This window comes from Schistocerca nitens, chromosome 5 (genome assembly GCF_023898315.1).
Source record: "Schistocerca nitens isolate TAMUIC-IGC-003100 chromosome 5, iqSchNite1.1, whole genome shotgun sequence".
In the NCBI taxonomy this organism is placed as follows: domain Eukaryota; kingdom Metazoa; phylum Arthropoda; class Insecta; order Orthoptera; family Acrididae; genus Schistocerca; species Schistocerca nitens.
This window is the reverse complement of record NC_064618.1, coordinates 246,389,281-246,402,047: the sequence shown is the minus strand read 5'-3', so window position 1 is coordinate 246,402,047 and position 12,767 is coordinate 246,389,281. Positions and strand designations below refer to the sequence as shown.

The window sequence follows — 12,767 nt, the reverse complement described above, 5'->3', positions numbered from 1 at the left end:
ATTCTTCTTCATCCACCCTATGGCCCAGATCTCGCTCCTTCCAACTTCCATCTGTTTGACCCAATGAAGGATGTAATCTGCAGTAGCTGCACTAGCAGGATATAAATGCAGAAAAAGCAAGTCCGAAAAAAATTTATTGGACTCACCAAAATGAAACAATAATACAATATCCAAAAGAACAACCAACTCAATCCCAACTGTGGATCAACACAAATACAAAATAACAAATAATAATAATAATAATAATAATAATAATAGTAATAAAGACCCGACTCTTCACGGGGAGCGAACACCAATAGTTCTACAACGTCAAGAGGTTCGTCAACTATACCAAGAGATTGGCCAGATAGAAGAGGCGTCTGGCTGTAGCTGCAGCCCTGTATCCTTCGAAGCGGTGCATTGAACTGCCTTTTGCCAGCAGTACACCACCTTATAAAGCCCGTTGGCAGATGTATCTGCCGGAACTATTTGCGATCACGTGTCTGGCGCAGCGAAGTAGTTCCTACGCTAGTTGCAACATCTGGTGAAGCTGTTCTGCAGGCTCTGCGAATGGGTAGCGGTCCCTGGCGGCCGTTGGTGGAGACCTGGTGGTGTGTTGTGTTGTGGCCGCACTTAAGTCCTTGTTTTGACAACACAGACAACGTAAGTTTTCCTAGTGAATATACACCCTGTGATGCAGTCGTCCTGTGATGAGTGGACGTAAAGTGGAATGACGATGCTGCAGGTGCTACGATGTCCGAAGTGTGCGCCCACAGCATACTCCATTTGAAGTAGTATGTGGATGATGGGGAGGTTATTCATGCAGCAGGACATTGGCTCCAATGTTGACCAGCAGAGTAGTACAGGCCATCTCATTATGGTGGTGTAAGGCTGTCGTATTGACTAGATATTATGTTGAAAAATAAGGTTTTGTAGCCAAAAGAGTGGGAAATAATATGTTGTATTGGAACCCTGAATAAAACCAAACTGCTTTTAGGAAAAAATGTGATGCATTACCTATTGAATGCCCCTCATATATGCATTTTGGCGAAAGTTGGGTGGATTGTGAGCTATTACTACAAAATGTATGAACATGACTTGATGTGCACAAAGAAAATACATTTTTCTACACTACAATGACTGGTTTCATGCATAAATTGTTGTAAAATTCACCCCAAAGTTCAGGGGAAAAAATATGACTTGTCATTAAAATCAGGGCCTCACTTATCACATACATAGTTACATTCCATAGTGGATCAACCAGTGAAATGTTGTTGTTGTGTGGTCTTCAGTCCTGAGACTGGTTTGATGCAGCTCTCCATGCTACTTTATCCTGTGCAAGCTTCTTCATCTCCCAGTACCTACTGCAACCTACATCCTTCTGAATCTGCTTAGTGTATTCGTCTCTTGGTCTCCCTCTATGATTTTTACCCGCCACACTGCCCTCCAATACTAAACTGGTGATCCCTTGATGCCTCAGAACATGTCCTACCAACCGATCCCTTCTTCTAGTCAAGTTGTGCCACAAACTTCTCTTCTCCCCAATCCTATTCAATACTTCCTCATTAGTTATGTGATCTACCCATCTAATCTTCAGCATTCTTCTGTAGCACCACATTCCGAAAGTTTCTATTCTTTTCTTGTCTAAACTATTTATCATCCATGTTTCACTTCCATGCATGGCTACACTCCATACAAATACTTTCAGAAACGACTTCCTGACTCTTAAATCTATACTTGATGGTAACAAATTTCTTTTTTTCAGAAATGCTTTCCTTGCCATTGCCAGTCTACATTTTATATCCTCTCTACTTCAACCATCATCAGTTATTTTACTCCCCAAATAGCAAAACTCCTTTACTACTTTAAGTGTCTCATTTCCTAATCTAATTCCCTCAGCATCACCTGACTTAATTCGACTACACAGTGAAATGTATATTGTGTATAATGCAGTAGTTCACTAAGCTACAATTGTTAGCCAATAATTTATTGTTTTAATACCTGGTATGGGAGTTGACCAAGCCTAGTGAATAACATCCTCAGGAAGGGACCCTCATAGAAATTATTCCGATGATCAGCTTCAGGATAAGAATCTGAGCTACAACAGTCATCAGATTCCTGTGACTCTGGAAATACTGCTTCAAGAGGCCATTTATATTGACTACAACAAGAGATACAATGTTGGTACTGCTTCCTCACATCTTCAACATATTGCTCATATGTTGATTCTTCAGTATTAGATGTCTGCATGTTCCTGGGTATTAGGGATAAGAATCTGTAACAAAAGAAATAGTATCAAATTTTGTTAAGATCAATAAAATTCTACCGTTTAAATGACAAACCCACCCAGCTCAGTGCTTGCTTAGATAATATAATGTGCAACCTTCAGCCAAATAAAGCTGAATTTGTAACTGTAAACCTCAGGATATTAGATCATGAAGGGCTGTGGCTTAGGCATCCTCTAAACAACAAAACAGACAGTTCTGCAACTGAACTAGGAAGAGTAATCAGGGCAATCAATGAACATAAACTGAATCAGTTAAAAACCAATCATAATCACATAAACTGGAATATAGTACTCACTAATGATATGTCTGCCAGTGATTCAACACAGAAACTTTTAGAATTATTAGTACGAAACCTTAACTCATGTTGTCCCAAATACTACAGAAAACACCCAAAGCAGAACTGGAAAAATAAACCGCAAGAACTGATAAACTAGTACATGCCACTTTGCAAACTTAGGGAAGAAATGATGGTGCACTATGACAGATTTCAACCGAATCAAGCTAAGAAGGAAGCTTAAATAGCAGCAAGAAGGGTGTATAGATCAGAAATTAGAGCATCCAAGAGGAAAGCCAATGACAGATACATACTTAACTCGACAAATAAGTTTAAAGCAGCATGGAAGGTTATCAAAACAGAGGTAAGCTCCGAAAATAAACACAACAACATTCCAATCCAACCAAACACCTTAAATGCACACTTTATCAGTTCTAGTTCATATAAAAGTCCCACTGAAGGTGCAATTAAAGCTGTAGATTTGCTTCCAGCTCTAGACAGTAAGCAACACGACAACTTCTGCTGGACTTGCATACCCTACAGACAGGTTAGTGAAGCAATTGCCAAACTTAGCAACTCAAAAGCAGAAGACTTTTATGGACTTTCAAATCGTCTAATAATGGAAAATAGACGAAACACACACACACACACACACACACACACACACACACACAGACGTGACCACAGTCTCTGGCAGCTGAAACCAACAGTGCGTGCGAGTTGCGCGAATATATATATATATATATATGTGTGTGTGTGTGTGTGTGTGTGTGTGTGTGTGTGTGTGTGTTTCGTCTATTTATGACAAAGGCTTTTTTGGCCAAAAGCTTATTTTGTGACAGTCTTTTTGTTGTACCTGTCTGTGATTCAGCGTCTCTGCTATATGGTGAGTAGTAACTATCCTTTTCATAATATTGTTACAAATCATATAATAAAAAATATAAAGAAATAAATTACACTGCCATTAACCAAAATCATCAAACAAATGCTACATAAAGGAATCTTCCCAGATTGCCTAAAAATTACTATTGTAATACCTATTCATAAGAAAAGTGATCAAGCATCTCCTGGCAACTATTAACCATCTTACTCATACCAATCATATAAAAAAATTATAAAATATTTTATGCACATTAAGTGAAATAATCTACTTAGCTCCTCACAATATGGTTTCAGACCTCATCTCCCCACTGTCAAAGCAGTTGAGACAATCATCACAAAAATATATGCCCATTTTGAGACTAAGAAAACAACCTGTGCAACTCCTCTGGGAAAGCTTTGACACTGTCTCCCATAGCATACTTATAAAAAATCTCCAATACTACGGAGTTGAAGAGGATGTTCTTCACCTTAATGAATTACACCTAAGCAACAGAAAGCAGAAGGTAACTATAAACAACCAAGCTTTGTCAGGCAGTACTGTATGCAGATTATACAACTCTAATCACACAAGCCGACAATCCAGAGGAGCTTTGACATAATGTAAACGTAGCAATGGACTGACGCACTAACTGGTTCCAGGCAAGTTATCTACAAATTAACAACAATAAAACTGAAGATATTGTTTTCAATTAATGTCTCCAACGAATATAAAAAACAGTCAAACTATTAGGTTTCCACGCAGATCAGAAACTCAGCTGGGAGAGACAAACAGAAAAATTGTGCTCAAAACTTATTTGAGTAATTTATCTGTTGTACAAACTAAGGAATAATGAAGCAAAACATTACTAGTATATGCATATTATGCACTTTTCCACACCCATCTTACCTATAGGACTGTTTTATGGGGTATTGCCCAGCTCAAAAACTGTATTCAAGTGGCAAAGAAAGGCTATCAGATGTATAGCAGCACTGACTCAAAGAGAATCTTGCAAAGACCATTTCAGAGAGCTCAATATTTTACAGTCCAAAGCCTCTACATGTGTAGTTGCATTCTCAGTGTTAAAGAGAATTTAAATACTTTTAACGTTAAGAGGTCTGTACATGATCACAACACAAGAACTGGACACTCAATTGATATACTCCTGGATTTCTCTCTTACCAGTGCTTCATGAAACTTAGTATCCTATCATGCAATAGTTTTGTGTCTATTTTAAAGCATCTACCAGTTTAGATTTTCCAGCCTTTCTATAACATTCTTTCATAGGTCTAACAAACCTGTCACAATCTGTACTCTCCTTCTTTCGTATACATTTAATATTGGGGTTGGGCATCCACACACTAAACAGAGCAGTGGTTCCCATCCTTTCTGAGAGCATTACCCTTGAGTGCAGTCAGATATTAGCTAGTGCCCCCTTGCCCCATTATCATCAACATTAGTGTTGAACTAGACTTTAGAATGAAAAACTATGTTCTTGGACACTCTTATTATTAAAAACACGAAAGAAAGATTATCTTTTGTTTTTGTGAGTGTTTTATTAAATCGCAAACTAATGAGTCAATGAGATGATAGGTAATGCTTATTTTTAACAAACTTTTTACAGAATGATGATGATGAATACATAGTGTGTGCTACCTACAACTCCTTCCCAGAAAAGAAAGCTAACTACCCAAGTTGACAATGGATACTTGTTACAAAACATGCTTCCTCTGCACCACTCCTGTCCCTAGTAGCACTTGTTTACCCATACCTTACATGCCCATTTCAAATCAACCACACTGAAATGCACATACTGCAGTTAGCGTTTGTGAATCACTTCACTGCTGGACTCCCTACCTTTGTAATGGCAGAAACTGGAAGATATCAGGCTACAACAACAATAATACCAATAATAATAGCCATTACATAGATACTACAATGTTGTCCTGTCAATCAGCTCGTTTATTCTTGCAACGCGAATAATTAAGCAATTTCTGGTCTATTGCAGGAACTACTTCATGTCAGAGAAGGAAAATTTATGGAACATTTATGCACATTTGATGTATATATCTCAATTTCGCTGTGATTGATGCATGATACAAAATATGCATGTAGTGGGTGGACTATATAAGGAATATATGATACATGAAGATGGTATTTGTTCTTTCGGACAGGTCCTAAAGAGCAGATACCATTGGCGATGTTGCAGTTCTCGAAGAATGAAATTACAATCAAATCCAGACCATTAGCTGCTTACAGGTTTTGATAAATATCAAGGAGGAAAGTTGAAAATGTGTGCCTTGACCGGGCTCCAAACCGGGATCTCCTGTTTACATAGCAGACACTCTATTTGACTGAGCCATCGATGACACAGACAATAGTGTGACTGCAGGGACTTATCTCTGGCATGCTCCCTCTGAGACCCACATTTCCAACTGACTGTCCACACACACTACATTTGTAGTGCCCCTACCCACTATACTCATTACTTGTGGTGGTCAATCTACTGATTCCACCATTGACATTTATCAATGCCTGTAAGCATCTAATTTTCTGGATTTCATTGTAATTTGATTCTTCGAGTTTCGGAAATGTCCAGAAGAACAGATACCATCTTCATATAGATACGGCTTACCGGCCAATGATCTTCTTCAGTGTGGATGCACTCACATTGCTCAAACTCTTGTGGCAATCGGTAGACTGACTGCCGCGAGTAATGAGTACAGTGGGGAGGGGCGTAGGGGCACTACAAATGTAGTGTGCAGACAGTTATCTGGAAATGTGGGTCTTACAGGGAGCTTGCCAGAGATAAGCCCCTACAGTCACACTATCATCTGTGTTCTCGATGGCTCAGTTGGATAGAGCGTCTGCCATGTAAGCAGGAGATCCCGGGTTCGAGTCCTTGTTGGGGCACACATTTTCAACTGTCCCTGTTTATATTTATCAATGCCTGTAAGCGGCTAACGATCTGGATTTCATTGTAATTTCATTCTTAGAAAGCTGCAAGATCACCAATAGTATCTGTTCTTGTGGACATGTCCGAAAGAACAGATACCATCTTCATGTGGATAAGGCTTACTGGCCAATGATCTTCTTCAGTGGAGATGCACACACATTGCTCAAACTCTTATGGCAATCAGTAGACTGACTACCACGAATAATGAGTATAGTGGGCAGGGGCACTACAAATGTAGGACATGGGCAGTAAGTTGGAAATGTGGGTCTCACAGGGAGCATGCGAGAGATAAATTCCTGCAGTCGCACTATCATCTGTGTTTTCGATGGCTCAGTCGGATAGTGTGTCTCCCATGTACGCAGGAGATCCCGGATTTGAGTCCCGTCGGGACTCACATTTTCAGCTGTCCCGATTGATATTCACCTAGGCCTGCAAGCAACTAATGATCTGGATTTCAATGTAGTTTCCTATGAGGAATATGTTGTTCATACACTTGTTGCACGAGCTGTAATCTACACCACAATGTGTCACATGTTAATGCTAGTATTTGACGCAAAATGGTGATTATTGGTGACTTATGTAATCAGTATTACATTCTTATGAAACCGTGGCAATAGTAATGATGTTTCAAAAATTATTTAATTTCTTGTAGCAAAATATACCTGAATCCTTTTATTTTTTAGCCCTTAGAAAATTGTGTGTTTACCTCTCAGAGCGCAGTTAATACCCAGATTGGGAACCACTGGTACAGAGTGAGTGTGAAGTACTGCGTGATTATCATTAATAGCTGCATCAAATAAAGAACTCCTGTATTTTACTTTGTAAATCTGCAAATGGAGCTAAGCATTTCTGCTTTAGCTTTGCTACCATCAGTTCCAATTCATGGGTTATTTGTTACTTCATGGACCCTAGCTTCCATTCCACTGACAGCCTATATATATGATCAGAATTTCATCAGGTTTTGTGAAAGGTCTTTCAGTATGGTTCTCCTACGACAATTGTTAAAGGCTTCTCAAATTGCACACTTCTGACATACCAACTTGTTTCATTTAACGTATCTCTATCTTCAGGCCCCTGAATTATTTTACACTTACCGTACGGTACTCGCTGTTCCTTTGAAAGTTTCTTGCAGAGATATTAGCTATCACTGAATTTTATTCAGTCTTTTCAGATCAATAGTGTATAATATTATTTGTATGGACAGAAACAAATAATATTGATGCCACACTGTGTTGTGTTTCACATTAAGAAATACATAGGTCTGCAAAGCAATGTGGGATTAGGTAGTCACCAACAGAACCAAATGAAGAAATAGCTCCAAAGTGTGCAAGTATATGACGTTTTTTGATGTGAGCATAAATGGGACAGAAATACCACAATTGAAGATATTTTAGTGCATTCACACAAAACACGTTTTGTAAGAGAAACATGCATTTCATAGTAGTTCTAAAAACACATACATCTACATCTGCATGATTACTTTGCAATCCACAATTTAAGTGCCTGGCACTTTTAAGCTACTTCACTGCCTTTCCAGTTCTACTCTCAAACAATATGCAGGAAAAATGAACACATAAACCTTTCCGTGCAAGCTTTGATTTCTCTTATTTTATTATGATGACCATTTCTCCCTATGTGGGAGGGTGCCAACAAGTTATTTTCACACTTTGAGGAGAAAGTTGGTGATAGAAATTTCATGAGTAGGTCCTGTCGCAGCAAAAAACTCCTTTGTTTCAGTGGCTGACACCCTAATCCATGTCATATCTGTGGCACTCTCTCCCCTATTTGAAGATAATACAAAACGAGCTGCCCTTCTTTGAACTTTTTTGGTGTCCTACATCAATCCTATCTGATGCGGATCCCACACTGCACAGCAATATTCCAGAAGAGGGCAGACAAACGTAGTGTAAGCAGCTTCTTTAATAGACCTGTTATATTTTCTAAGTGTTCTGCCAATAAATCACAGTCTTTGGTTTGCTTTCTCTACAATATTGTCTATGTCATCATTCAAATTTAAGTTATTCATAAATGCCTTCAATAATTATAAAGCAATGGTGAACAATAAGGCCACACAAATGAAGAAATCACTGACCCAGAAAAGAATGACAATGGGGCATAGGAACACTTAACAGATAAAAAGTTACACAGGTGGCAAAAAGTTTAGGAATGCCAATGACACAGTCTGATCTTTTGGAAATATTAGTTCCTTCTTTGAGGAAGAGAGAGGGATAGGTTGGAGAATGTTACAACTAACAGTAGGTCCCTCAGGACCCAGGATGAGAGGAACCCATCTATAGTGAGGAAAAGAGGGAGAAAAATATGGAGGACAAATGACAGGGGGAGTAGTAAGTCACAGATAGTCCACTCAAAGCCCTCTTCCAGAAAAGACCAGAGATGATGAGGGCAGAGTAAGAAGTAGGGATACTCCAGAAGTGGGCGAACAAGTGTAGTGTAATAGACCTGTTATATTTTCTAAGTGTTCTGCCAATAAACCACAGTCTTTGGTTTGCTTTCCCTACAACATTATCTATGTGATTATTCCAATTTAAGTTATTCATAAATGCCTTCAATAATTATCAAGCAACTGTGAAAAAGTCCAGGAATAAATCCAGATGGAAGGATATGTTGGAGGGCAAGTTTCTTTCTCTGGAGATCAGGGTAACTAATAGCAGATGGGAAGATCCAAATAGCCTTTGCCACCTGCAGGCATTCAGGTCCCTTGAGAAATGCTGTAAAGCATGTTCAGCAAATGGGTACTAGGTGTCCCCAAGGCATAAAGTTCTCGTATGCCCATACATGCCCAAAAGATAGGTCGTGGCAGTAATTCTATGTCATAACCATACATTTTGCTACAAGTTAAGTTGAGTAGAAGACAGAGCATCACATAGATGAAGAGTAGCCAAGCAGTGTGTACCTTCCCCTCACATACACATCACATAATGATTGTGATGGTAAAAACACTAAAATTTAAGCTCACAGATAAGCTTATCAGCATCAAATGGTTAAAATGGCTCTAAGCACTATGGAACTTAACAGCTGAGGTCATCAGTCTCTTATCAGTATCCATATAGTTACTGTCATGGTAAAAGTACAAAAATTCAACCTCACAGAAAAGCTCATCGGTATCCATTCTTCCTGTGCACCATTTGATTATAGAACAGGAAAGGAGGAAATAATAGTGGTACATGAAGTCCTGTCAGAACATGCTGTAAGGTGGACTTGCAAAGTGCAGAACTAGATATAGATGTGTAATGCAATTCAGTATCAGTTTGAATCAAACTTCTACCATTGCAACTCATTTCTTCCATGCTAATTTCTACAAAATCACAATGCAGAAATGTAATGAGAACTGTGCAGTTATTAAATTTCAATCACTTTCTGCCATGTTTCCTAGATATGCTGTATCACTGGGTAAAAGCTACAGTATTGGATATTACTTGATAATATTTTGTGGTTGTCTTCTAGTCTAGCTTTCAATGTAAATGATAGTAAAGAGAAAGCATTTATTTCTAATACGTATTGGAACTGATTATACATCCTAATCTCCTCTCCACTGTCTCTGTCCATCTCACCTTCCCTGTTTCTTTGTCTATCTCCTTGTCTCCCCCCCTTCCCCCATACATGTCCATCACTTACTCGTCCCCCCCCCTTTCTGTCCATCTTCTCTTCCTCTCCTCTCTCCATCCCCTCTTGCCCTTCTCTCTCCCAATCCATCACCTCTTCCCCCCTTTCTCTGTCCATCTTCTCCTCCCCACTATTCCTGCCCCCTCTTTATATATTCATATCCTCCCTCACATGTTTTATGCCATTTCCTCCCACCCCATTTTCCATCTCCTCTTCCCCCCCCCCCCCTCTGACTTGTTTATAGTTACTGCAAATTCCGATTCTGTAATAGTATTCTACTCATAAACCATACCTGTTTGCTAACAATGTTTACTATTGTGTGTGTGTGTGTGTGTGTGTGTGTGTGTGTGTGTGTGTGTGTGTGTTTTACACTGTTGAGCCAGAGCTGAGGACAACGCACTTCTGCCCTGCAATACCATTCAGATGAGATGTTGATTTCTCGTAGAGGGTCTGGCTAGTGCAACCTGACTCACCTCATTGTGTTCTACAGCCTTCCATGAACCATTTGCACACACCTGTTGCATTGCAAAAACACTTTGTCCTGCAGCAGCAGCAATTTCCTGGATGGATGCTTTACATTTCTCATGCCAATAATGTGCCCTCTTTCAAATTCACTGCATCCATCTGCAAGGCATCCTGCACGTCTGCTCAGGTCACATTGATCCATTACCTTTGGTTTATAGTGACAAAGAGAGCCGCAGGCACTTTTTACTGGTAGGCAGCGTTGCGCTGTGATGTCGATGTCGACCTTGGACCTGAAGCCTGACGTGGTTCACATGCTTATCATTTCTGCAGAACATACTAATGTACATGAGTTTAAATATTGGTTTGTTCAAGACCATTCATCTCCAGAATTTCTTGAGCAATATATATACATAATTAGAGAGAAAGAGAGAGAGAGAGAGAGAGAGAGAGAGAGAGAGAGAGAGAGAGAGACTATGTGTGTTTAAACATTTATTACAGTAATGCGTAAAAGTTTGAAGTAAATCAGAAAGGTAGTCAAAATTTCAATGAAATTGCTCAAGAACTTCTGGAGACAAATGGTCTTGAACAAACCGATATTTAAATTCATGTTCAGAAAAAACTAGAGATATAACGTTCATATTCATAGGACATGTACATTAGCATGTTCTGCAGAAATGATTAGCATCTGAACCATGTCTGGGTGCAGGACCAAGGTCAACATCGACATCACAGTGCAACACCACCTACCAGTAAAAAGTGCCTGCAGCTCTCTTTGTCACTATAAACCAGAGGTAATGGATAAATGTGATCTGAGCAGACATGCAGGATGCCTCGCAGATGGATGTGCAAACCGAACCACCAATTCAGTGAGTTTGTAAGAGGTCGGATTATTGGCATGAGAAATGTAATGCATCCATCCAGGAAATTACTGCTGCTGCAGGACTAGTGTTTTGGCAGTGCAACAGTGGTGCGCAAAATGGTTCAAGGAAGGCCGTGGAACACAATGAGATGGGTCAGATTGCACTACCCAGACCACACTATGAGAAATCAACACCTCATCTGAATGGTATTGCAGGGCAGATCTACATCCTCCTCAGCTCTGGTTCAACAGTGGAGCAGTGTAACACATTGTACACTATCAGGGGTGACAGTCTATCACCGTTTATTATGGCACGGATTGTGTATGGGTCGTCCACTTCTCCATCTACCTTGGATGTGTGAGGAGAAACAAGCTAGGTGGCAATAGTGTATGGAACAACATCACTGGAGACAGGAATGGCATCAGATAGTGTTTTTGGATTAATCATGGTTCTCTTTATTTGAAAACGAAGGCTGCATTTTGGTGTCAACTCAATGCCTTATGGTGTGGGGTGCTATTGGTACAACCACAAATCACACCTGGCACGTGTCCAGGGCACTGTGACCAGTGTGACCTATGTGAATGACATACTGCGACCCATAGTCGTATCCTTTCTGCACAACACCCCGATGGGCATTTTTCAGCAATACAATGCATGACCACATGTTGCTGCCTGAACACTTGCTTTCTTCATGTCACAAGACGTCAGACATTTACCCTGGCCGCCAGATCAACAGACGTGTAGCCAATTTAAAATGTGTCAGTGTGCGAAACAGTGGAAACAATGTGTGTGGTGCTATGACCCAATGGAAACAATGTGTGCGGTGCTATGACCCAATACCAACAACCACAGATGAACTTTGGAGACAGGTGAATGCAGTGTGGATGGCTCTACCACAGGACTCCATTTGCGCTTATACGCGTCGATGCCATCACGCATGGAACAATTCAATAGGACTCGTGGCAGACCCTGCGCTTAGGCCGGTATTACACTATCAAATTTCTTTGTCCAATATCTTTGTCAAAGATATTTGATAGTGTAATAGGGATCTTTGACAAATGTCGTCCAATATTTGATCAAATCTAGGCCGAGGCCGTATATTTGATCAAAGAAATCGCTTGTCTTCTGTTCACTGCAATGCGATATGTTACCACGAGGAGCGCTAGCATCGCTGCAGCGTTCTGTCGTCTGTAGTGTTTTTATAACCATTGGCCATTGCCGGTAAATACAATTGATGTGTGCCGACAACTACAGAATTAATAGAGATGTCTGAAGCTGATGAGGCGCTTTACAACGTGAGGAACCCTGAATACAAAAATAGATTAAGAAGATTGGAGACCTAACCTGACCTAACCTAACCTAACATAACCCTCTCCTGTAGCAAGCATTCGGAGTGTTATAGTGAGCCTGTCTTCTGAAGATGTAGCAGTTCTTAAGTGAAAATTGTGCTTTGTGATATGAG

General features: G+C 40.0%; 1 protein-coding gene across 4 annotated transcripts in view; it reads right to left on the bottom strand.

Moving 5' to 3' along the window:
* Positions 1-12,767, bottom strand: part of LOC126260119 (FHF complex subunit HOOK interacting protein 2A-like) — a 204,048-nt gene that overhangs the window by 44,923 nt on the left and 146,358 nt on the right. For all 4 annotated transcript variants that reach the window (XM_049957364.1, XM_049957363.1, XM_049957366.1 and 1 more), the window contains one exon: positions 1,981-2,254. In XM_049957364.1, the coding sequence (XP_049813321.1) occupies positions 1,981-2,254 (274 nt within the window). The remainder of the gene's footprint in view (positions 1-1,980; positions 2,255-12,767) is intronic.